The following is a 27,961-nucleotide window of genomic DNA, read 5'->3' on the forward strand; positions in this document are numbered from 1 at the left end:
TGGTTCTCAATTAGAGGCAGGTGGTTTTCATCTCCTCTGATTGAGAATCATATTAAGGTAGGTGGTGTCACATTGTTTGTTTGTGGGTGGTTGTCTCCTGTGTCAGTGTCTGTGTATGTTACGCCACACGGGACTGTTTCGGTTTGTTTGTTCGTTCGTTCGGTTTATGTAGTCTGTTCCTGTTTCATGCGTTCTTCGTGTCATGTAAGTTCTTATGTTCAGGTGCGTCTACGTCGTTTGTTGTTTTGTAGTTTGTTAAAGTGTTTTCGTGTTTTTTCGTCTTTACTTTAATAAATCATGTCATATCACGATGCTGCATTTTGGTTCAATCCCTGCTCCTCCTCTTCGGATGAAGAGGAAGAGGAACGCCGTTAAACAGACTGGTACTCAGGCTAGGATCAGTGTGACAGGGAGTTGGCATGATAGTACAAACAGACTGGTACTCAGGCTAGGGTCAGTGTGACAGGGAGTTGGCATGATAGTACAAACAGACTGGCACTCAGGCTAGGGTCAGTGTGACAGGGAGTTGGCATGATAGTACAAACAGACTGGTACTCAGGCTAGGATCAGTGTGACAGGGAGTTGGCATGATAGTACAAACAGACTGGTACTCAGGCTAGGATCAGTGTGACAGGGAGTTGGCATGATAGTACAAACAGACTGGTACTCAGGCTAGGGTCAGTGTGACAGGGAGTTGGCATGATAGTACAAACAGACTGGTACTCAGGCTAGGATCAGTGTGACAGGGAGTTGGCATGATAGTACAAACAGACTGGTACTCAGGCTAGGATCAGTGTGACAGGGAGTTGGCATGATAGTACAAACAGACTGGTACTCAGGCTAGGGTCAGTGTGACAGGGAGTTGGCATGATAGTACAAACAGACTGGCACTCAGGCTAGGGTCAGTGTGACAGGGAGTTGGCATGATAGTACAAACAGACTGGTACTCAGGCTAGGGTCAGTGTGACAGGGAGTTGGCATGATAGTACAAACAGACTGGCACTCAGGCTAGGATCAGTGTGACAGGGAGTTGGCATGATAGCACAAACAAACTGGCACTCAGGCTAGGGTCAGTGTGACAGGGAGTTGGCATGATAGTACAAACAGACTGGCACTCAGGCTAGGGTCAGTGTGACAGGGAGTTGGCATGATAGTACAAACAGACAGGCACTCAGGCTAGAGTCAGTGTGACAGGGAGTTGGCATGATAGTACAAACAGACTGGCACTCAGGCTAGGGTCAGTGTGACAGGGAGTTGGCATGATAGTACAAACAGACTGGTACTCAGGCTAGGGTCAGTGTGACAGGGAGTTGGCATGATAGTACAAACAGACAGGCACTCAGGCTAGGGTCAGTGTGACAGGGAGTTGGCATGATAGTACAAACAGACTGGTACTCAGGCTAGGGTCAGTGTGACAGGGAGTTGGCATGATAGTACAAACAGACAGGCACTCAGGCTAGGGTCAGTGTGACAGGGAGTTGGCATGATAGTACAAACAGACTGGTACTCAGGCTAGGGTCAGTGTGACAGGGAGTTGGCATGATAGTACAAACAGACTGGTACTCAGGCTAGGGTCAGTGTGACAGGGAGTTGGCATGATAGTACAAACAGACTGGCACTCAGGCTAGGGTCAATGTGACAGGGAGTTGGCATGATAGTACAAACAGACTGGCACTCAGGCTAGGATCAGTGTGACAGGGAGTTGGCATGATAGCACAAACAAACTGGCACTCAGGCTAGGGTCAGTGTGACAGGGAGTTGGCATGATAGTACAAACAGACTGGCACTCAGGCTAGGGTCAGTGTGACAGGGAGTTGGCATGATAGTACAAACAGACAGGCACTCAGGCTAGAGTCAGTGTGACAGGGAGTTGGCATGATAGTACAAACAGACTGGCACTCAGGCTAGGGTCAGTGTGACAGGGAGTTGGCATGATAGCACAAACAGACTGGCACTCAGGCTAGAGTCAGTGTGACAGGGAGTTGGCATGATAGTACAAACAGACTGGCACTCAGGCTAGGGTCAGTGTGACAGGGAGTTGGCATGATAGTACAAACAGACTGGCACTCAGGCTAGGGTCAGTGTGACAGGGAGTTGGCATGATAGTACAAACAGACTGGCACTCAGGCTAGAGTCAGTGTGACAGGGAGTTGGCATGATAGTACAAACAGACTGGCAATCAGGCTAGGGTCAGTGTGACAGGGAGTTGGCATGATAGTACAAACAGACTGGCAATCAGGCTAGGGTCAGTGTGACAGGGAGTTGGCATGATAGTACAAACAGACTGGCACTCAGGCTAGGGTCAGCGTGACAGGGAGTTGGCATGATAGTACAAGCAGACTGGCACTCAGGCTAGGATCAGTGTGACAGGGAGTTGGCATGATAGTACAAACAGACTGGCACTCAGGCTAGGGTCAGTGTGACAGGGAGTTGGCATGATAGTACAAACAGACTGGCACTCAGGCTAGGGTCAGTGTGACAGGGAGTTGGCATGATAGTACAAACAGACTGGCACTCAGGCTAGGGTCAGTGTGACAGGGAGTTGGCATGATAGTACAAGCAGACTGGCACTCAGGTTAGAGTCAGTGCAGAGGGACATGGGCATGTGTCTGTCCTGCTACAGTAACTCCTGTTCAGACTGTGCTGCACTAATGTAACAGTGCAGAGGGACATGTTCCTGTCCTACTACAGTAACTCCTGTTCAGACTGTGCTGCACTAATGTAACAGTGCAGAGGGACATGGGCATGTGTCTGTCCTGCTACAGTAACTCCTGTTCAGACTGTGCTGCACTAATGTAACAGTGCAGAGGGACATGGGCATGTGTCTGTCCTGTTACAGTAACTCCTGTTCAGACTGTGCTGCACTAATGTAACAGTGCAGAGGGACATGTTCCTGTCCTGTTACAGTAACTCCTGTTCAGACTGTGCTGCACTAATGTAACAGTGCAGAGGGACATGGGCATGTGTCTGTCCTACTACAGTAACTCCTGTTCAGACTGTGCTGCACTAATGTAACAGTGCAGAGGGACATGGGCCTGTTCCTGTCCTAATACAGTAACTCCTGGTGTCTCTTCACGCTGTGTGTCTATAACAGGGCTGGGCTTAATTCCATTTCAAATCAGTCAATTCAGGAAGTACAACTGAAATTACAATTCTCCTTTTTTCTACTTTTCAATGTGGAACATTTCTGATTTGGAATAGAATTGACCTCCCAGCCCTGGTCTACAATGTCCTGGCCTGAGCAGCACCTCAGAGGTCCAGCTGTGAAGTACAGGTCACTGTCCTCCTATCATCAAACCTGAAACATTAAAAGACAAATACTGTACATCTGATTTATAATCTACAAGTGTTTACCTCTAGGCTCTATTCTCCTAACATCTGATGTATAATCTACAGGTGGTTCTCTTCAGTCTCTATTCTCCGAACATCTGATGTATAATCTACAGTCTCTATTCTCAGAACATCTGATGTATAATCTACAGTCTCTATTCTCAGAACATCTGATGTATAATCTACAGGTGGTTCTCTTCAGTCTCTATTCTCCGAACATCTGATGTATAATCTACAGTCTCTATTCTCCTAACATCTGATGTATAATCAACAGTCTCTATTCTCCGAACATCTGATGTATAATCTACAGTCTCTATTCTCCTAACATCTGATGTATAATCTACAGTCTCTATTCTCCGAACATCTGATGTATAATCTACAGTCTCTATTCTCCTAACATCTGATGTATAATCTACAGTCTCTATTCTCCGAACATCTGATGTATAATCTACAGTCTCTATTCTCCTAACATCAGATTTATAATCTACAGTCTCTATTCTCCTAACATCTGATGTATAATCTACAGTCTCTATTCTCCTAACATCTGATGTATAATCTACAGTCTCTATTCTCCTAACATCTGATGTATAATCTACAGTCTCTATTCTCCTAACATCTGATGTATAATCTACAGTCTCTATTTTCCTAACATCTGATGTATAATCTACAGTCTCTATTCTCCTAACGTCTGATGTATAATCTACAGTCTCTATTCTCCTAACATCTGATGTATAATCTACAGTCTCTATTCTCCTAACGTCTGATGTATAATCTACAGTCTCTATTCTCCTAACAGCTGATGTATAATCTACAGTCTCTGTTCTCCTAACAGCTGATGTATAATCTACAGTCTCTATTCTCCTAACATCTGATGTATAATTTACAGGTGGTTATCTTTAGTCTCTATTCTCCGAACATCTGATTTATAATCTACAGTCTCTATTCTCCTAACATCTGATGTATAATCTACAGTCTCTATTCTCCTAACGTCTGATGTATAATCTACAGTCTCTATTCTCCTAACGTCTGATGTATAATCTACAGTCTCTATTCTCCTAACATCTGATTTATAATCTACAGTCTCTATTCTCCGAACATCTGATGTATAATCTACAGTCTCTATTCTCAGAACATCTGATGTATAATCTACAGGTGGTTCTCTACAGTCTCTATTCTCCGAACATCTGATGTATAATCTACAGTCTCTATTCTCCGAACATCTGATGTATAATCTACAGTCTCTATTCTCAGAACATCTGATGTATAATCTACAGGTGGTTCTCTACAGTCTCTATTCTCCGAACATCTGATGTATAATCTACAGTCTCTATTCTCCTAACATCTGATGTATAATCTACAGTCTCTATTCTCAGAACATCTGATGTATAATCTACAGTCTCTATTCTTCTAACATCTGATGTATAATCTACAGGTGGTTATCTTCAGGCTCTCTTCTCCTTCGTCAGTTCGTGTCCCTTTGTTGAGTGTCTTCCTGGGGGTTGTGTGTGTTGTCAGGGTTACTGGTCGATTCCTCTGAACAGACACATGGCAAACACCATGGCAAACAGCTGAGAGAACAAGGGGAGACAGTTAAGGAAGGGTTAGGAGGATCACTGCAATGTATTGTCCCTATTGGCTAACATGGTAGCTAGATGACTCACTGCTGAGCTCAAACTAACAGTTAGAGGGATTGAATCCACAGTATAGCAGGGAAAGAAGGCCAATACTGTATCTTCTATAGCAGGGCTGCCCAACCCTCTTCCTGGAGATCTACTGTCCTGTAGGTTATCAGTCCAACCCTCTTCCTGGAGATCTACTGTCCTGTAGGTTATCAGTCCAACCCTCTTCCTGGAGATCTACTGTCCTGTAGGTTATCAGTCCAACCCTCTTCCTGGAGATCTACTGTCCTGTAGGTTATCAGTCCAACCCTCTTCCTGGAGATCTACTGTCCTGTAGGTTATCAGCCCAACCCTCTTCCTGGAGATCTACTGTCCTGTAGGTTATCAGCCCAACCCTCTTCCTGGAGATCTACTGTCCTGTGGGTTATCAGTCCAACCCTCTTCCTGGAGATCTACTGTCCTGTAGGTTATCAGTCCAACCCTCTTCCTGGAGATCTACTGTCCTGTAGGTTATCAGTCCAACCCTCTTCCTGGAGATCTACTGTCCTGTAGGTTATCAGTCCAACCCTCTTCCTGGATATCTACTGTCCTGTAGGTTATCAGTCCAACCCTCTTCCTGGAGATCTACTGTCCTGTAGGTTTTCAGTACAACCCTCTTCCTGGAGATCTACTGTCCTGTAGGTTATCAGTCCAACCCTCTTCCTGGAGATCTACTGTCCTGTAGGTTATCAGTCCAACCCTCTTCCTGGAGATCTACTGTCCTGTAGGTTTTCAGTCCAACCCTCTTCCTGGAGATCTACAGTCCTGTAGGTTATCAGTCCAACCCTCTTCCTGGAGATCTACTGTCCTGTAGGTTTTCAGTCCAACCCTCTTCCTGGAGATCTACTGTCCTGTAGGTTATCAGTCCAACCCTCTTCCTGGAGATCTACTGTCCTGTAGGTTTTCAGTCCAACCCTTTTTTAACACACCTGATTCTACTAATTAGCTGCTCAACAAGACCTTAACTAGCTAAATCAGATATGCTAAATTAGGGTTCGACTGAAAACCCACAGGACAGTAGATCTCCAGGAAGAGGGTAGATCTCCAGGAAGAGGGTTGACTATAGTAACATTGACTGTTAGGTCATTCTACTTCTGCCCACTAGATGGCCTCATTCCACACTTCTTGCAGTAAATGTACAGCACATTGTAGACACCACTGGTGGGTCTTATTATTAGGAAATGCCTGGCAACCTAACTAACAATAATCCTGGAGAGAAAAAACTAAAGGACTAAAGATGGACGTGCTCTACAAGACCAGGAGAAACCCTTGAGAACGTACTTCAATCGTCAAGACGACAATGGCCAGAGCTCCTGCCATGTAGATATACGTCTCAAAATAGTCCACCACTGCTGAGTAACAACCCTGGAGAGAGAGAGAGAGACAGAGAGACCGAGAGACCGAGAGACCGAGAGACCGAGAGACAGAGAGACAGAGAGACAGAGAGACAGAGAGACAGAGAGAGAGAGAGAGAGAGAGAGAGAGAGAGAGAGAGAGAGAGAGAGAGAGAGAGAGAGACAGACAGACAGACAGACAGACAGACAGACAGACAGACAGACAGACAGAAACATGAGCATTAGAGAAACAGTATATATAATACTATACATTAAAGACTACTGTAATATTGAGGAGCCAAAGCATGCCAGACCTGGTTCCAAGACTACTGTAATATTGAGGAGACAAAGCATGCCAGACCTGGTTCCAAGACTACTGTAATATTGAGGAGACAAAGCATGCCAGACCTGGTTCCAAGACTACTGTAATATTGAGGAGACAAAGCATGCCAGACCTGGTTCCAAGACTACTGTAATATTGAGGAGCCAACGCATGCCAGACCTGGTTCCAAGACTACTGTAATATTGAGGAGCCAAAGCATGCCAGACCTGGTTCCAAGACTACTGTAATATTGAGGAGCTAAAGCATGCCAGACCTGGTTCCAAGACTACTGTAATATTGAGGAGCCAAAGCATGCCAGACCTGGTTCCAAGACTACTGTAATATTGAGGAGACAAAGCATGCCAGACCTGGTTCCAAGACTACTGTAATATTGAGGAGCCAAAGCATGCCAGACCTGGTTCCAAGACTACTGTAATATTGAGGAGCCAAAGCATGCCAGACCTGGTTCCAAGACTACTGTAATATTGAGGAGCCAAAGCATGCCAGACCTGGTTCCAAGACTACTGTAATATTGAGGAGCCAAAGCATGCCAGACCTGGTTCCAAGACTACTGTAATATTGAGGAGCCAACGCATGCCAGACCTGGTTCCAAGACTACTGTAATATTGAGGAGACAAAGCATGCCAGACCTGGTTCCAAGACTACTGTAATATTGAGGAGCCAAAGCATGCCAGACCTGGTTCCAAGACTACTGTAATATTGAGGAGCTAAAGCATGCCAGACCTGGTTCCAAGACTACTGTAATATTGAGGAGCTAAAGCATGCCAGACCTGGTTCCAAGACTACTGTAATATTGAGGAGCTAAAGCATGCCAGACCTGGTTCCAAGACTACTGTAATATTGAGGAGCTAAAGCATGCCAGACCTGGTTCCAAGACTACTGTAATATTGAGGAGCCAAAGCATGCCAGACCTGGTTCCAAGACTACTGTAATATTGAGGAGCTAAAGCATGCCAGACCTGGTTCCAAGACTACTGTAATATTGAGGAGACAAAGCATGCCAGACCTGGTTCCAAGACTACTGTAATATTGAGGAGCCAAAGCATGCCAGACCTGGTTCCAAGACTACTGTAATATTGAGGAGCCAAAGCATGCCAGACCTGGTTCCAAGACTACTGTAATATTGAGGAGACAAAGCATGCCAGACCTGGTTCCAAGACTACTGTAATATTGAGGAGCCAAAGCATGCCAGACCTGGTTCCAAGACTACTGTAATATTGAGGAGCCAAAGCATGCCAGACCTGGTTCCAAGACTACTGTAATATTGAGGAGACAAAGCATGCCAGACCTGGTTCCAAGACTACTGTAATATTGAGGAGACAAAGCATGCCAGACCTGGTTCCAAGACTACTGTAATATTGAGGAGCCAAAGCATGCCAGACCTGGTTCCAAGACTACTGTAATATTGAGGAGCCAAAGCATGCCAGACCTGGTTCCAAGACTACTGTAATATTGAGGAGCCAAAGCATGCCAGACCTGGTTCCAAGACTACTGTAATATTGAGGAGCCAAAGCATGCCAGACCTGGTTCCAAGACTACTGTAATATTGAGGAGACAAAGCATGCCAGACCTGGTTCCAAGACTACTGTAATATTGAGGAGCCAAAGCATGCCAGACCTGGTTCCAAGACTACTGTAATATTGAGGAGCCAAAGCATGCCAGACCTGGTTCCAAGACTACTGTAATATTGAGGAGCCAAAGCATGCCAGACCTGGTTCCAAGACTACTGTAATATTGAGGAGCCAAAGCATGCCAGACCTGGTTCCAAGACTACTGTAATATTGAGGAGCCAAAGCATGCCAGACCTGGTTCCAAGACTACTGTAATATTGAGGAGCCAAAGCATGCCAGACCTGGTTCCAAGACTACTGTAATATTGAGGAGCCAAAGCATGCCAGACCTGGTTCCAAGACAACTGTAATATTGAGGAGCCAAAGCATGCCAGACCTGGTTCCAAGACTACTGTAATATTGAGGAGCCAAAGCATGCCAGACCTGGTTCCAAGACTACTGTAATATTGAGGAGCTAAAGCATGCCAGACCTGGTTCCAAGACTACTGTAATATTGAGGAGCCAAAGCATGCCAGACCTGGTTCCAAGACTACTGTAATATTGAGGAGCCAAAGCATGCCAGACCTGGTTCCAAGACTACTGTAATATTGAGGAGCCAAAGCATGCCAGACCTGGTTCCAAGACTACTGTAATATTGAGGAGACAAAGCATGCCAGACCTGGTTCCAAGACTACTGTAATATTGAGGAGACAAAGCATGCCAGACCTGGTTCCAAGACTACTGTAATATTGAGGAGAAAAAGCATGCCAGACCTGGTTCCAAGACTACTGTAATATTGAGGAGCCAAAGCATGCCAGACCTGGTTCCAAGACTACTGTAATATTGAGGAGCCAAAGCATGCCAGACCTGGATCCAAGACTACTGTAATATTGAGGAGCCAAAGCATGCCAGACCTGGTTCCAAGACTACTGTAATATTGAGGAGCCAAAGCATGCCAGACCTGGTTCCAAGACTACTGTAATATTGAGGAGCCAAAGCATGCCAGACCTGGTTCCAAGACTACTGTAATATTGAGGAGCCAAAGCATGCCAGACCTGGTTCCAAGACTACTGTAATATTGAGGAGCCAAAGCATGCCAGACCTGGTTCCAAGACTACTGTAATATTGAGGAGCCAAAGCATGCCAGACCTGGTTCCAAGACTACTGTAATATTGAGGAGACAAAGCATGCCAGACCTGGTTCCAAGACTACTGTAATATTGAGGAGACAAAGCATGCCAGACCTGGTTCCAAGACTACTGTAATATTGAGGAGCCAAAGCATGCCAGACCTGGTTCCAAGACTACTGTAATATTGAGGAGCCAACGCATGCCAGACCTGGTTCCAAGACTACTGTAATATTGAGGAGCCAAAGCATGCCAGACCTGGTTCCAAGACTACTGTAATATTGAGGAGCCAACGCATGCCAGACCTGGTTCCAAGACTACTGTAATATTGAGGAGCCAAAGCATGCCAGACCTGGTTCTAAGACTACTGTAATATTGAGGAGACAAAGCATGCCAGACCTGGTTCCAAGACTACTGTAATATTGAGGAGACAAAGCATGCCAGACCTGGTTCCAAGACTACTGTAATATTGAGGAGCCAAAGCATGCCAGACCTGGTTCCAAGACTACTGTAATATTGAGGAGATAAAGCATGCCAGACCTGGTTCTAAGACTACTGTAATATTGAGGAGCCAAAGCATGCCAGACCTGGTTCCAAGACTACTGTAATATTGAGGAGCCAAAGCATGCCAGACCTGGTTCCAAGACTACTGTAATATTGAGGAGCCAAAGCATGCCAGACCTGGTTCCAAGACTACTGTAATATTGAGGAGCCAACGCATGCCAGACCTGGTTCCAAGACTACTGTAATATTGAGGAGCCAACGCATGCCAGACCTGGTTCCAAGACTACTGTAATATTGAGGAGCCAAAGCATGCCAGACCTGGTTCCAAGACTACTGTAATATTGAGGAGACAAAGCATGCCAGACCTGGTTCCAAGACTACTGTAATATTGAGGAGCCAAAGCATGCCAGACCTGGTTCCAAGACTACTGTAATATTGAGGAGCCAAAGCATGCCAGACCTGGTTCCAAGACTACTGTAATATTGAGGAGCCAACGCATGCCAGACCTGGTTCCAAGACTACTGTAATATTGAGGAGCCAAAGCATGCCAGACCTGGTTCCAAGACTACTGTAATATTGAGGAGACAAAGCATGCCAGACCTGGTTCCAAGACTACTGTAATATTGAGGAGCCAAAGCATGCCAGACCTGGTTCCAAGACTACTGTAATATTGAGGAGCCAAAGCATGCCAGACCTGGTTCCAAGACTACTGTAATATTGAGGAGCCAAAGCATGCCAGACCTGGTTCCAAGACTACTGTAATATTGAGGAGACAAAGCATGCCAGACCTGGTTCCAAGACTACTGTAATATTGAGGAGCTAAAGCATGCCAGACCTGGTTCCAAGACTACTGTAATATTGAGGAGCCAAAGCATGCCAGACCTGGTTCCAAGACTACTGTAATATTGAGGAGCCAAAGCATGCCAGACCTGGTTCCAAGACTACTGTAATATTGAGGAGCCAACGCATGCCAGACCTGGTTCCAAGACTACTGTAATATTGAGGAGCCAAAGCATGCCAGACCTGGTTCCAAGACTACTGTAATATTGAGGAGACAAAGCATGCCAGACTTGGTCCAAGACTACTGTAATATTGAGGAGCCAAAGCATGCCAGACCTGGTTCCAAGACTACTGTAATATTGAGGAGACAAAGCATGCCAGACCTGGTTCCAAGACTACTGTAATATTGAGGAGCCAAAGCATGCCAGACCTGGTTCCAAGACTACTGTAATATTGAGGAGCCAAAGCATGCCAGACCTGGTTCCAAGACTACTGTAATATTGAGGAGACAAAGCATGCCAGACCTGGTTCCAAGACTACTGTAATATTGAGGAGCCAAAGCATGCCAGACCTGGTTCCAAGACTACTGTAATATTGAGGAGCCAACGCATGCCAGACCTGGTTCCAAGACTACTGTAATATTGAGGAGCCAAAGCATGCCAGACCTGGTTCCAAGACTACTGTAATATTGAGGAGACAAAGCATGCCAGACTTGGTCCAAGACTACTGTAATATTGAGGAGCCAAAGCATGCCGGACCTGGTTCCAAGACTACTGTAATATTGAGGAGACAAAGCATGCCAGACCTGGTTCCAAGACTACTGTAATATTGAGGAGCCAAAGCATGCCAGACCTGGTTCCAAGACTACTGTAATATTGAGGAGCCAAAGCATGCCAGACCTGGTTCCAAGACTACTGTAATATTGAGGAGACAAAGCATGCCAGACCTGGTTCCAAGACTACTGTAATATTGAGGAGACAAAGCATGCCAGACCTGGTTCCAAGACTACTGTAATATTGAGGAGACAAAGCATGCCAGACCTGGTTCCAAGACTACTGTAATATTGAGGAGACAAAGCATGCCAGACCTGGTTCCAAGACTACTGTAATATAGTGAATAGCAGGTCCTGCTGGCGTCACATTTCATGTTCACCACTTCTGAAGAATTGTAAACAAACAGAAATCCCAGAAATGCACGCAAATACACACACACAGACAAACACACAGATGTACACAGACAGACAGACAGACCCTAAGACAGACATACAGACAGACCCTAAGACAGACAGACAGAGACAGACAGACAGACAGTCACAGACAGACAGACAGACAGACAGACAGACAGACAGGCAGGCAGGCAGGCAGGCAGGCAGGCAGGCAGGCAGGCAGGCAGGCAGGCAGGCAGGCAGGCAGGCAGGCAGACAGACAGACTTCTTGTTACCTTGTTGTAGAGGAGCTCCATGCTTCCCCTCTGACACTCGTCCCTGCTGAGGTCATCCACCACATCTCCAGGGTGACCGTTGCCCTGGCAACACACCCCAGGAACCATCTTGTCTGGGCTGAGGAGCCTGAACAGGCTCTCCTCAAAGTCATCCGGGCTGTTCACCCCACAGCAGTCAAACTATACAGACAGAGAGACATGGTAGACTAGTACTGTATAGTGATGTTCTATACAGACAGAGAGACATGGTAGACTAGTACTGTATAGTGATGTTCTATACAGACAGAGAGACATGGTAGACTAGTACTGTACAGTGATGTTCTATACAGACAGAGAGACATGGTAGACTAGTACTGTACAGTGATGTTCTATACAGACAGAGCGATGGTAGACTAGTACTGTATAGTGATGTTCTATACAGACAGAGAGACATGGTAGACTAGTACTGTACAGTGATGTTCTATACAGAGAGACATGGTAGACTAGTACTGTATAGTGATGGTCTATACAGACAGACATGGTAGACTAGTACTGTATAGTGATGTTCTATACAGACAGAGAGAGACATGGTAGACTAGTACTGTATAGTGATGTTCTATACAGACAGAGAGACGTGGTAGACTAGTACTGTATAGTGATGTTCTATACAGAGAGACATGGTAGACTAGTACTGTATAGTGATGTTCTATACAGACAGAGAGACATGGTAGACTAGTACTGTACAGTGATGTTCTATAGAGAGAGACATGGTAGACTAGTACTGTATATGGTGTTGAATCTGCAGACGTGTTGCTGTGCGTTTTGCTGGCAACTTTACTTTACTTTGCTAGCTGACAACTTTACGTTTTTTGTTTTGTTTCTGTTTTTAATTACCGTTTATATTTTTAGTTTTTCCATCGCAACTTTTTTCCCTCATTCAACTTTTTCACTCCGGACGCTTTATCTGGACATGGTTCGTCAACACCTTCAACAGCCGAAGCTAAGTAGTAACATTAACATGATGTCTTCTAATTGCAGTCGCTGTACTCATAATATACAGGAGAACGATCGCCTTACGGCAAAAATAGCTGTGCTGCACGCCCAGCTTCAGACGCAATCGTTAGGCAAGGGTATTTTCAGTGTAGGAAAGGAAGAAACAGCGTCTGTGCCACCAGTAAGTACAGATAGTAACGTTAGTATAAATCCCCCCGCACAGTCCCCGCAGCCGGACAACTTTCTCATGGCTTCTGGAGGGAAATGCTGTTGGAATGCTCAACCGGTGTCGCTCATTCAGCCGACAGAAACTTTCAACCGGTTTTCCCCATTATGTAGCGAGTCGGAGTCTGAGTCTTCTCTTGTCTCTACTCCTCCCGTTACGGGGTCTGAGACGCCGAAGGCTCCCACCGTTAGCTCTGACAAATTGAAAACCCTAGTCATTGGCGACTCCATTACCCGCAGTATTAGACTTAAAACGAATCACCCAGCGATCATACACTGTTTACCAGGGGGCAGGGCTACCGACGTTAAGGCTAATCTTAAGATGGTGCTGGCTAAAGCTAAATCTGGCGAGTGTAGAGAGTATAGAGATATTGTTATCCACGTCGGCACCAACGATGTTAGGATGAAACAGTCAGAGGTCACCAAGTGCAACATAGCTTCAGCGTGTAAATCAGCTAGAAAGATGTGTCGGCATCGAGTAATTGTCTCTGGCCCCCTCCCAGTTAGGGGGAGTGACGAGCTCTACAGCAGAGTCTCAGCACTCAATCGCTGGTTGAAAACTGTTTTCTGCCCCTCCCAAAAGATAGAATTTGTAGATAATTGGCCCTCTTTCTGGGACTCACCCACAAACAGGACCAAGCCTGACCTGCTGAGGAGTGACGGACTCCATCCTAGCTGGAGGGGTGCTCTCATCTTATCTACCAACATAGATAGGGCTCTAACTCCTTTAGCCCCACAATGAAATATGGTGCAGGCCAGGCAGCAGGCTGTTAGCCAACCTGCCAGCTTAGTGGAGTCTGCCAATAGCACAGTCAGTGTAGTCAGCTCAGCCATACCCATTGAGACTGTGTCTGTGCCTCGACCTAGGTTGGGCAAAACTAAACATGGCGGTGTTCGCCTTAGCAATCTTATTAGGATAAAGACCTCCTCCATTCCTGCCATTATTGAAAGAGATCGTGATACCTCACATCTCAAAATAGGGTTACTTAATGTTAGATCCCTCACTTCAAAGGCAGTCATAGTCAATGAACTAATCACTGATCATAATCTTGATGTGATTGGCCTGACTGAAACATGGCTTAAGCCTGATGAATTTACTGTGTTAAATGAGGCCTCACCTCCTGGTTACACTAGTGACCATATCCCCCGTGCATCCCGCAAAGGCGGAGGTGTTGCTAACATCTACGATAGCAAATTTCAATTTACAAAAAAAAAAATGGCGTTTTCGTCTTTTGAGCTTCTAGTCATGAAATCTATGCAGCCTACTCAATCACTTTTTATAGCTACTGTTTACAGGCCTCCTGGGCCATATACAGCGTTCCTCTCTGAGTTTCCTGAATTCCTATCAGACCTTGTAGTCATAGCAGATCATATTCTAATTTTTGGTGATTTTAATATTCACATGGAGAAGTCCACAGACCCACTCCAAAAGTCTTTCGGAGCCATCATCGACTCAGTGGGTTTTGTCCAACATGTCTCTGGACCTACTCACTGCCACAGTCATACTCTGGACCTAGTTTTGTCCCATGGAATAAATGTTGTAGATCTTAATGTTTTTCCACATAATCCTGGACTATCGGACCACCATTTTATTACGTTTGCAATCGCAACAAATAATCTGCTCAGACCCCAACCAAGGAGCATCAAAAGTCGTGCTATAAATTCTCAGACAACACAAAAATTCCTTGATGCCCTTCCAGACTCCTTCTGCCTACCCAAGGACGTCAGAGGACAAAAATCAGTTAACCACTTAACTGAGGAACTCAATTTAACCTTGCGCAATACCCTAGATGCAGTTGCACCCCTAAAAACGAAAAACATTTGTCATAAGAAACTAGCTCCCTGGTATACAGAAAATACCCGAGCTTTGAAGCAAGCTTCCAGGAAATTGGAACGGAAATGGCGCCACACAAAACTGGAAGTCTTCCGACTAGCTTGGAAAGACAGTACCGTGCAGTACCGAAGAGCCCTCACTGCTGCTCGATCATCCTACTTTTCCAACTTAATCGAGGAAAATAAGAACAATCCAAAATTTCTTTTTGATACTGTTGCAAAGCTAACTAAAAAGCAGCATTCCCCAAGAGAGGATGGCTTTCACTTCAGCAGTAATAAATTCATGAACTTCTTTGAGGAAAAGATCATGACCATTAGAAAGCAAATTACGGACTCCTCTTTGAATCTGCGTATTCCTCCAGGGCTTAGCTGTCCTGGATCTGCACAGCTCTGCGAGGGCCTGGGATCGGGAGAGACACTTAAGTGTTTTAGTACTATATCTCTTGACACAATGATGAAAATAATCATGGCCTCTAAACCTTCAAGCTGCATACTGGATCCTATTCCTACTAAACTGCTGAAGGAGCTGCTTCCTGTGCTTGGCCCTCCTATGTTGAACATAATAAACAGCTCTCTATCCACCGGATGTGTACCAAACTCACTAAAAGTGGCAGTGATAAAGCCTCTCTTGAAAAAGCCAAACCTTGACCCGGAAAATATAAAAAACTATCGGCCTATATCGAATCTTCCATTCCTCTCAAAAATTTTAGAAAAAGCTGTTGCGCAGCAACTCACTGCCTTTCTGAAGACAAACAATGTATACGAAATGCTTCAGTCTGGTTTTAGACCCCATCATAGCACTGAGACTGCACTTGTGAAGGTGGTAAATGACCTTTTAATGGCGTCAGACCGAGGCTCTGCATCTGTCCTCGTGCTACTAGACCTTAGTGCTGCCTTTGACACCATCGATCACCACATTCTTTTGGAGAGACTGGAAACCCAAATTGGTCTACACGGACAAGTTCTGGCCTGGTTTAGATCTTACCTGTCGGAAAGATATCAGTTTGTCTCTGTGAATGGTCTGTCCTCTGACAAATCAACTGTACATTTCGGTGTTCCTCAAGGTTCCGTTTTAGGACCACTATTGTTTTCACTATATATTTTACCTCTTGGGGATGTTATTCGAAAACATAATGTTAACTTTCACTGCTATGCGGATGACACACAGCTGTACATTTCAATGAAACATGGTGAAGCCCCAAAATTGCCCACGCTAGAAGCCTGTGTTTCAGACATAAGGAAGTGGATGGCTAAAAACTTTCTACTTTTAAACTCGGACAAAACAGAGATGCTTGTTCTAGGTCCCGAGAAACAAAGAGATCTTCTGTTAAATCTGACAATTCATCTTGATGGTTGTAAAGTCGTCTCAAATAAAACTGTGAAGGACCTCGGCGTTACTCTTGACCCTGATCTCTCTTTTGACGAACATATCAAGACTGTTTCAAGGACAGCTTTTTTCCATCTACGTAACATTGCAAAAATCAGAAATTTTCTGTCCAAAAATGATGCAGAAAAATTAATCCATGCATTTGTTACTTCTAGGTTAGACTACTGCAATGCTCTACTTTCCGGCTACCCGGATAAAGCACTAAATAAACTTCAGTTAGTGCTAAATACGGCTGCTAGAATCCTGACTAGAACCAAGAAATTTGATCATATTACTCCAGTGCTAGCTTCCCTACACTGGCTTCCCGTTAAGGCAAGGGCTGATTTCAAGGTTTTACTGTTAACCTATAAAGCGTTACATGGGCTTGCTCCTACCTATCTTTCCGAGTTGGTCCTGCCGTACATACCTACACGTACGCTACGGTCACAAGACGCAGGCCTCCTAATTGTCCCTAAAATTTCTAAGCAAACAGCTGGAGGCAGGGCTTTCTCCTATAGATCTCCATTTTTATGGAACAGTCTGCCTACCCATGTGAGAGACGCAGACTCGGTCTCAACCTTTAAGTCTTTACTGAAGACTTATCTCTTCAGTAGGTCATATGATTGAGTGTAGTCTGGCCCAGGAGTGTGAAGGTGAACGGAAAGGCTCTGGAGCAACGAACCGCCCTTGCTGTCTCTCCAGGGCCGGTTCCCCTCTCTCCACTGGGATTCTCTGCCTCTAACCCTGTTACTGGGGCTGAGTCACTGGCTTGCTGGTGCTCTTTCATGCCGTCCCTAGGAGGGGTGCGTCACTTGAGTGGGTTGAGTTACTGACGTGAACTTCCTGTCTGGGTTGGCGCCCCCCCTTGGTTGTGCTGTGGTGGAGACCTTTGTGGGCTATACTCGGCCTTGTCTCAGGATTGTAAGTTGGTGGTTGAGGATATCCCTCTAGTGGTGTGGGGGCTGTGCTTTGGCAGAGTGGGTGGGGTTATATCCTTCCTGTTTGGCCCTGTCCGGGGGTTTCTTCGGATGGGGCCACAGTGTCTCCTGACCGCTCCTGTCTCAGCCTCCAGTATTTATGCTGCAGTAGTTTATGTGTCGGGGGGCTAGGGTCAGTTGGTTATACCTGGAGTACTTCTCCTGTCTTATCCAGTGTCCTGTGTGAATTTAAGTATGCTCTCTCTAATTCTCTCGTTCTCTCTTTCTCTCTGAGAACCTGAGCCCTAGGACCATACGTCAGGACTACCGGGCATGCTGACACCTTGCTGTCCCCAGTCCGCCCGGCCTTGCTGCTATTCCAGTTTCAACTGTTTCTGCCTGCGGTTACGAAACCCCCACCTGTCCCAGACCTGCTGTTTTCAACTCTTAATGATCGGCTATGAAAAGCCAACTGAGATTTATTCCTGATTATTATTTGACCATGCTTGTCATTTATGAACATTTTGAAAATCTTGGCTCTCTCTAATTTTCTCCTTCTCTCTTTCTTTCTCTCGGAGGACCTGAGCCCTAGGACCATACGTCGGGACTACCGGCCGTGGTGACTCCTTGCTGCCCTCAGTCCGCCTGGCCTTGCTGCTATTCCAGTTTCAACTCTTCTGCCTGCGGTTATGGAACCCCTACCTGTCCCAGACCTGCTGTTTTCAACTCTTAATGATCGGCTATGAAAAGCCAACAGATTTATTCCTGATTATTATTTGACCATGCTTGTCATTTATGAACATTTTGAAAATCTTGGCTCTCTCTAATTTTCTCCTTCTCTCTTTCTTTCTCTCGGAGGACCTGGGCCCTAGGACCATGCGTCGGGACTGCCGCCCGTGGTGACTCCTTGCTGTCCCCAGTCCGCCTGGCCTTGCTGCTATTCCAGTTTCAGCTGTTCTGCCTGCGGTTATGGAACCGCCACCTGTCCCAGACCTGTTGTTTTTCAACTCTTAATGATCAGCTATGAAAAGCCAACTGAAAATTATTCATGATTATTATTTGACCATGCTTGTCACTTATGAACATTTTTGAACATCTTGGCATAGTTCTGTTATAATCTCCACCCGGCACAGCCAGAAGAGGACTGGCCACCCCTCATAGCCTGGTTCCTCTCTAGGTTTCTTCCTAGGTTTTGGCCTTTCTAGGGAGTTTTTCCTAGCCACCGTGCTTCTACACCTGCATTCTAGCTGTTTGGGGTTTTAGGCTGGGTTTCTGTACAGCACTTCGAGATATTATCTGATGTACGAAGGGCTATATAAAATAAAATTGATTGTATAGTGATGTTCTATACAGACAGAGAGACATGGTAGACTAGTACTGTATAGTGATGTTCTATACAGAGAGACATGGTAGACTAGTACTGTATAGTGATGTTCTATACAGAGAGACATGGTAGACTAGTACTGTATAGTGATGTTCTATACAGACAGAGAGACATGGTAGACTAGTACTGTACAGTGATGTTCTATAGAGAGAGACATGGTAGACTAGTACTGTATAGTGATGTTCTATACAGAGAGACATGGTAGACTAGTACTGTATAGTGATGTTCTATACAGACAGAGAGGCATGGTAGACTAGTACTGTATAGTGATGTTCTATACAGAGAGACATGTTAGACTAGTACTGTATAGTGATGTTCTATACAGACAGAGAGACATGGTAGACTAGTACTGTATAGTGATGTTCTATACAGACAGAGAGACATGGTAGACTAGTACTGTATAGTGATGTTCTATACAGACAGAGAGACATGGTAGACTAGTACTGTATAGTGATGTTCTATACAGACAGATAGACATGGTAGACTAGTACTGTATAGTGATGTTCTATACAGACAGAGAGACATGGTAGACTAGTACTGTATAGTGATGTTCTATAGAGAGAGACGTGGTAGACTAGTACTGTATAGTGATGTTCTATACAGAGAGACATGGTAGACTAGTACTGTACAGTGATGTTCTATACAGAGAGACATGGTAGACTAGTACTGTATAGTAATGTTCTATACAGACAGATAGACATGGTAGACTAGTACTGTATAGTGATGTTCTATACAGACAGAGAGACATGGTAGACTAGTACTGTACAGTGATGTTCTATAGAGAGAGACGTGGTAGACTAGTACTGTATAGTGATGTTCTATACAGAGAGACATGGTAGACTAGTACTGTAGTGATGTTCTATACAGAGAGACATGGTAGACTAGTACTGTATAGTGATGTTCTATACAGACAGAGAGACATGGTAGACTAGTACTGTATAGTGATGTTCTATACAGACAGAGAGACATGGTAGACTAGTACTGTATAGTGATGTTCTATACAGAGAGACGTGGTAGACTAGTACTGTATAGTGATGTTCTATAGAGAGAGACATGGTAGACTAGTACTGTAGTGATGTTCTATACAGACAGAGAGACGTGGTAGACTAGTACTGTATAGTGATGTTCTATACAGACAGAGAGAGACATGGTAGACTAGTACTGTATAGTGATGTTCTATACAGACAGATAGACATGGTAGACTAGTACTGTAGTGATGTTCTATACAGACAGAGAGACATGGTAGACTAGTACTGTATAGTGATGTTCTATACAGACAGAGAGACGTGGTAGACTAGTACTGTATAGTGATGTTCTATACAGACAGATAGACATGGTAGACTAGTACTGTATAGTAATGTTCTATACAGACAGACATGGTAGACTAGTACTGTATAGTGATGTTCTATACAGACAGATAGACATGGTAGACTAGTACTGTATAGTGATGTTCTATACAGACAGAGAGACATGGTAGACTAGTACTGTATAGTGATGTTCTATAGAGAGAGACGTGGTAGACTAGTACTGTATAGTGATGTTCTATACAGAGAGACATGGTAGACTAGTACTGTACAGTGATGTTCTATACAGAGAGACATGGTAGACTAGTACTGTATAGTAATGTTCTATACAGACAGATAGACATGGTAGACTAGTACTGTATAGTGATGTTCTATACAGACAGAGAGACATGGTAGACTAGTACTGTACAGTGATGTTCTATAGAGAGAGACGTGGTAGACTAGTACTGTATAGTGATGTTCTATACAGAGAGACATGGTAGACTAGTACTGTAGTGATGTTCTATACAGAGAGACATGGTAGACTAGTACTGTATAGTGATGTTCTATACAGACAGAGAGATATGGTAGACTAGTACTGTATAGTGATGTTCTATACAGACAGAGAGACATGGTAGACTAGTACTGTATAGTGATGTTCTATACAGAGAGACGTGGTAGACTAGTACTGTATAGTGATGTTCTATAGAGAGAGACATGGTAGACTAGTACTGTAGTGATGTTCTATACAGACAGAGAGACGTGGTAGACTAGTACTGTATAGTGATGTTCTATACAGACAGAGAGAGACATGGTAGACTAGTACTGTATAGTGATGTTCTATACAGACAGATAGACATGGTAGACTAGTACTGTAGTGATGTTCTATACAGACAGAGAGACATGGTAGACTAGTACTGTATAGTGATGTTCTATACAGACAGAGAGACGTGGTAGACTAGTACTGTATAGTGATGTTCTATACAGACAGATAGACATGGTAGACTAGTACTGTATAGTAATGTTCTATACAGACAGACATGGTAGACTAGTACTGTAGTGATGTTCTATATAGACAGAGAGACGTGGTAGACTAGTACTGTATAGTGATGTTCTATACAGACAGATAGACATGGTAGACTAGTACTGTATAGTAATGTTCTATACAGACAGACATGGTAGACTAGTACTGTAGTGATGTTCTATACAGACAGAGAGACATGGTAGACTAGTACTGTATAGTGATGTTCTATACAGACAGAGAGACATGGTAGACTAGTACTGTATAGTGATGTTCTATACAGAGAGACGTGGTAGACTAGTACTGTATAGTGATGTTCTATAGAGAGAGACATGGTAAACTAGTACTGTATAGTGATGTTCTATACAGACAGAGAGACATGGTAGACTAGTACTGTATAGTGATGTTCTATACAGACAGAGACATGGTAGACTAGTACTGTATAGTGATGTTCTATACAGAGAGACATGGTAGACTAGTACTGTAAAGTGATGTTCTATACAGACAGAGAGACATGGTAGACTAGTACTGTATAGTGATGTTCTATACAGACAGAGAGACATGGTAGACTAGTACTGTATAGTGATGTTCTATAGAGAGAGACATGGTAGACTAGTACTGTACAGTGATGTTCTATACAGACAGAGAGGCATGGTAGACTAGTACTGTATAGTGATGTTCTATACAGACAGAGAGACATGGTAGACTAGTACTGTATAGTGATGTTCTATACAGACAGAGAGACATGGTAGACTAGTACTGTACAGTGATGTTCTATACAGACAGAAGTGAGGCTGACACTAATAATGGACCGTCTCTGGATCCGTGGCCCCTGACGGGAGTCTTACGGTGGTCATGAGGGCGTTCCAGGTGGAGGTGAAGACGTCCGTGTGGTTGTGTCCCTGGTATTGTCTCTTCAGATCTCTGGTGAACTTCTCTCTGGTGAGCTGCACGATAAAGAAGCGTGTGTCTTTAGGATTCTACCCGAATAGTTCAGACGTCCTTTTAAAACCATGGCAACCTCTAATCGTCTCGATACCTTTTGGCCCGATGCTAACTGATAATCGTTACCGGGTGCTTTACGGAGAGTTTGTTTGGACAAACCCCGTTACTGTAGCAACGCCACGGTACTGTTTCCCTGTGGTAGCTGATTCCTCGATAAACTTTCAGTATAAATTCTCCATGGTGGGTTTGTTTGACAACCCCATTAAAGGCATCCCTCACACCTTGCCCAAACCGGCTGCGCGCGTGCGCTATCGTGCATAAATTTATTTCCCCGCCCCACACCAAACGCGATCACGACACGAAGGTTTAAAATATCAAAACAAACTCTGAACCAATGACATTAATTTGGGGACAGGTTGAAAAGCATTAAACATGTATGGTAATTTAGCTAGTTAACTTGCTCTTGCTAGCTAACGTTAATTTGTCCTATTTAGCCAGCTTGCTGTTGCTAGCTAATTTGTCCTGGGATATAAACATTGAGTTGTTATTTTACCTTAAATGCACAAGGACCTCTACTCCGATAATTAATCCACACATAAAACGGCCAACCGAATCATTTCTAGTCATCTCTCCTCCTTCCAGGCCTTTTCATCGTTTAAATTATATGGCGATCGCATCTAAACTTTCATTGTATTACCACGACTACCGGCAAAACAGTTCGTCTTTCTATCACCCACGTGGGTATAACCAATGAGGAGATGGCACGTGGGTACCTGCTTCTATCAACCAATGAGGAGATGGCACGTGGGTACCTGCTTCTACAAACCAATGAGGAGATGGGAGAGGCAGGACTTTCAGCGCGATCTGCGTCAGAAATAGGAACAACATCTATTTTAGCCCTTGGCGTCGCAGACTCTCGTTGGCGCGCGCGAGCAGTGTGGGTGCAATAACTGAATAACATGGATTTCTACATTTATTTTGCGACGCTCGCACACGCGACGTGTCCGGTCTGGTCAGCATGTCATGGTAAGATCTGGGACTGATGCCTGATAGTGTAGGTACACTCTGTCCTAATACGGGCGTAACGTCCTAATAACGTTACCTGATTCCAATCAGAGAGAGAAACACTCACATGCTCCCGGAATATGAAGGCCAAGATGGCTGCTGCCAACTCTGCCAGGAAGATGACCAGGATGAACATGAAGAACTGAGGAGAGGGAGAGAGACGAGAGGGACAATCAGAATATTGACTCCATACACTAACCACTTTAGATTAAAAAAAAATACAAAATGGAGGCTAACATATGGAACCTCATGAATAAAACTCAATATACAGACAGAGAGATCGGATCCCCCGAGCTGACGAGGTTAACACCTGTCGTTCTGCCTCTGAACGAGGCAGTTCACCCACTGTTCCGAGGCCGTCATTGAAAATAAGAATGTGTTCTTAACTGACTTGCCTAGTTAAATAAAGGTCAAATTTAAAAAATATATATATAAGTCAAAGGCCTCTTCTGTTTCAGTGACCAAGAATTTACACAACATCATTTAGTCCACTAGATGGCACTGTTCCTTATATCGTTGTACTTCCTGAAGAACCCCAGCGTTTCCCAGCACCGTGCTCCAAGTTACCAGCTGAGACATCTATATAGACAACCATAATGATTAGTGTGGACGGGATGACGGCTCAGAAGGGACATAGTTGTCACCTGATTGGTTGTCACGTAGCCTATCAGCGATATCCAATTACCAGCACTGCTTTGTCTAATGGTACATGCTGACAAGCCCAAGAGCGCTAACCAATCATAACGTAGAGTAGTTGACTTACAAAGAGTAGCAGCCCAGGAATGTTTAATAGCTACTATTATAACACTCTGAACCTACAAAGAGCAGCAGACTCTTGTTCTCCCGGATGGCTCCGCAGCAGCCCAGGAAGCCGAGGAGGAAGAGCATCGCCCCCATGGCCAGGATGATGTAGACCCCAGTGAAGAGCAGAGGGTTGGCTGCTACCATCTCCCTGAAGCCCATAGGGTCCACCAGTACCCACACACCCACACCAAGCAGGAAGGAGCCTCCTAACTGGACCACACACACACACACACACACAGAGAGGGAGCCAATCAGAATAGGAGAGACACACATGCAGCCAATCGGAACAGAGTACAGCCAGGAAGTAGGAAGTATAGTAGGAAGTAGATGTCTGATTTAACTGGGAGAGGCTATAACGACATATCCCGTGCCCAAGGTGATGATGCTTGTCACTCAAGCATAGACAGGTGGATGGATTATCTTGGCAAAGGAGAAATACTCACTAACAGGGATGTAAACTAATTTGTGCACAAAATTTGAGAGAAATAAGCTTTTGTGCGTATGGAACATTTCTGGGATTTATTTAAATTTTAGTTGATGAAACATCCGACCAACACTTTACATGTTGCGTTTATATTTTTGTTCAGTGTATCATCAGACAGCAGAACATCAGACAGCAGAACATCAGACAGCAGAACATCAGACAGCAGAACATCAGACAGCAGAACATCAGACAGCAGAACATCAGACAGCAGAACATCAGACAGCAGAACATCAGACAGCAGAACATCAGAACATCAGTCGGCAGAACATCAGACAGCAGAACATCAGAACATCAAACAACAGAACATCAGTCGGCAGAACATCAGACAGCAGAACATCAAACAACAGAACATCAGAACATAAGACAACAGAACATCAGACAGCAGAACATCAGACAGCAGAACATCAGACAGCAGAACATCAGACAGCAGAACATCAGACAGCAGAACATCAGACAGCAGAACATCAGACAGCAGAACATCAGAACATCAAACAACAGAACATCAGTCGGCAGAACATCAGACAGCAGAACATCAGAACATCAAACAACAGAACATCAGTCGGCAGAACATCAGACAGCAGAACATCAAACAACAGAACATCAGAACATAAGACAACAGAACATCAGACAGCAGAACATCAGACAGCAGAACATCAGACAGCAGAACATCAGACAGCAGAACATCAGACAGCAGAACATCAGAACATCAAACAACAGAACATCAGTCGGCAGAACATCAGACAGCAGAACATCAGAACATCAAACAACAGAACATCAGTCGGCAGAACATCAGACAGCAGAACATCAAACAACAGAACATCAGAACATAAGACAACAGAACATCAGACAGCAGAACATCAGACAGCAGAACATCAGACAGCAGAACATCAGACAGCAGAACATCAGTCAGCAGAACATCAGACAGCAGAACATCAGACAGCAGAACATCAAACAGCAGAACATCAGACAGCAGAACATCAGACAGCAGAACATCAAACAGCAGAACATCAGACAGCAGAACATCAGAACAACAGAACATCAGAACATAAGACAGCAGAACATCAGACAGCAGAACATCAGTCAGCAGAACATCAGACAGCAGAACATCAGACAGCAGAACATCAGTCAGCAGAACATCAGTCAGCAGAACATCAGACAGCAGAACATCAGACAGCAGAACATCAGACAGCAGAACATCAGACAGCAGAACATCAGACAGCAGAACATCAGAACATCAAACAACAGAACATCAGTCGGCAGAACATCAGAACATCAAACAACAGAACATCAGTCGGCAGAACATCAGACAGCAGAACATCAAACAACAGAACATCAGAACATAAGACAACAGAACATCAGACAGCAGAACATCAGACAGCAGAACATCAGACAGCAGAACATCAGTCAGCAGAACATCAGTCAGCAGAACATCAGACAGCAGAACATCAGACAGCAGAACATCAAACAGCAGAACATCAGACAGCAGAACATCAGACAGCAGAACATCAAACAGCAGAACATCAGACAGCAGAACATCAGAACAACAGAACATCAGAACATAAGACAACAGAACATCAGACAGCAGAACATCAGTCAGCAGAACATCAGACAGCAGAACATCAGACAGCAGAACATCAGACATCAGAACATCAGTCAGCAGAACATCAGTCAGCAGAACATCAGACAGCAGAACATCAGACAGCAGAACATCAGACAGCAGAACATCAGACAGCAGAACATCAGACAGCAGAACATCAGACAGCAGAACATCAGACAGCAGAACATCAGAACATCAGACAGCAGAACATCAGAACATCAGACAGCAGAACATCAGAACATAAGACAACAGAACATCAGACAGCAGAACATCAGAACATAAGACAACAGAACATCAGACAGCAGAACATCAGACAGCAGAACATCAGAACATAAGACAACAGAACATCAGACAGCAGAACATCAGACAGCAGAACATCAGAACATCAGACATCAGAACATCAGACAGCAGAACATCAGACAGCAGAACATCAGACAGCAGCACATCAGACAGCAGAACATCAGAACATCAAACAACAGAACATCAAACAACAGAACATCAGACAGCAGAACATCAGACAGCAGAACATCAGAACATCAGACAGCAGAACATCAGACATCAGAACATCAGACATCAGAACATCAGACAGCAGAACATCAGACATCAGAACATCAGACAGCAGCACATCAGACAGCAGAACATCAGAACATCAAACAACAGAACATCAGTCGGCAGAACATCAGACAGCAGAACATCAAACAACAGAACATCAGACAGCAGAACATCAAACAACAGAACATCAGACAGCAGAACATCAGACAGCAGAACATCAGAACATAAGACAACAGAACATCAGACAGCAGAACATCAGAACATAAGACAACAGAACATCAGACAGCAGAACATCAGACAACAGAACATCAGAACATAAGACAACAGAACATCAGACAGCAGAACATCAGACATCAGAACATCAGACAGCAGCACAGCAGAACATCAGACAGCAGAACATCAGACAGCAGAACATCAGAACGTCAGACATCAGAGCATCAGACAGCAGAACATCAGACAGCAGCACATCAGACAGCAGAACATCAGAACATCAAACAACAGAACATCAAACAACAGAACATCAGACAGCAGAACATCAGACAGCAGAACATCAGACAGCAGAACATCAGACATCAGAACATCAGACATCAGAACATCAGACAGCAGAACATCAGACATCAGAACATCAGACAGCAGCACATCAGACAGCAGAACATCAGAACATCAAACAACAGAACATCAGTCGGCAGAACATCAGACAGCAGAACATCAAACAACAGAACATCAGAACATAAGACAACAGAACATCAGACAGCAGAACATCAGTCAGCAGAACATCAGACAGCAGAACATCAGACAGCAGAACATCAGTCAGCAGAACATCAGACAGCAGAACATCAGACAGCAGAACATCAAACAGCAGAACATCAGACAGCAGAACATCAGACAGCAGAACATCAAACAGCAGAACATCAGACAGCAGAACATCAGACAGCAGAACATCAAACAGCAGAACATCAGACAGCAGAACATCAGACAGCAGAACATCAAACAGCAGAACATCAGAACATCAGAACATCAGACAGCAGAACATCAAACAGCAGACAGTGGGAGTGTTACCAAGCAGCATATACTCACAAAAATGAGGAAGTTGAAGATGAACATGAGGTACTTGATGCAGCTGAGACAGTCCCCCTCCATGGCTGTTCCCCGTGATGAAGCCTCCCTGGACCCCTGCAGAAACACACACACAGGTTTTATACATTTCATGACATGTAAATACCCTCACAAATGCATTGAAGCGGATTTGAACTGGATTTGACACACTATCTTTCGTGAAGGGGCCTTTTTCAAACATTTGCTAAAAACCTGTATGCTACTCAGCCAGCATAGATGTTATCTGCATATGAGAGTACACACACACACACACACACACACACACACACACACACACACACACACACACACACACTGTTCACATACACACACTGTTCACACACACTGTTCACAC

General features: G+C 44.5%; 1 protein-coding gene across 1 annotated transcript; it reads right to left on the bottom strand.

Annotated features, from left to right (window-relative positions):
• Positions 1–27,696, bottom strand: LOC129854531 (tetraspanin-18-like). The gene is made up of 7 exons (XM_055921705.1): positions 27,589–27,696; positions 23,894–24,088; positions 23,142–23,216; positions 21,913–22,011; positions 12,064–12,243; positions 6,270–6,353; positions 1–4,898 (listed from the first exon to the last, which is right to left on the bottom strand). The coding sequence occupies exons 1-7, from the start codon at positions 27,649–27,651 to the stop codon at positions 4,848–4,850; spliced, it is 747 nt and encodes a 248-aa protein (XP_055777680.1). The 5' UTR covers positions 27,652–27,696; the 3' UTR covers positions 1–4,847.
• Between the last annotated feature and the right edge of the window lie 265 nt (positions 27,697–27,961).

The sequence above is a fragment of the Salvelinus fontinalis genome, chromosome 4, assembly GCF_029448725.1.
Source record: "Salvelinus fontinalis isolate EN_2023a chromosome 4, ASM2944872v1, whole genome shotgun sequence".
In the NCBI taxonomy this organism is placed as follows: Eukaryota; Metazoa; Chordata; class Actinopteri; order Salmoniformes; family Salmonidae; genus Salvelinus; species Salvelinus fontinalis.

Coding starts and splice junctions, on each gene's coding strand:
- LOC129854531 (XM_055921705.1), bottom strand. CDS start 27,651: ATGGAGGGGGACTGTCTCAGCTGCATCAAGTACCTCATGTTCATCTTC. Junction 23,217..23,893: donor ACAAGAGTCTGCTGCTCTTT/GTAGGTTCAGAG, acceptor CCCTCTCCTCAG/TTCTTCATGTTCATCCTGGT. Junction 12,244..21,912: donor GGAACGCCCTCATGACCACC/GTAAGACTCCCG, acceptor CTGTCTGTATAG/TTTGACTGCTGTGGGGTGAA.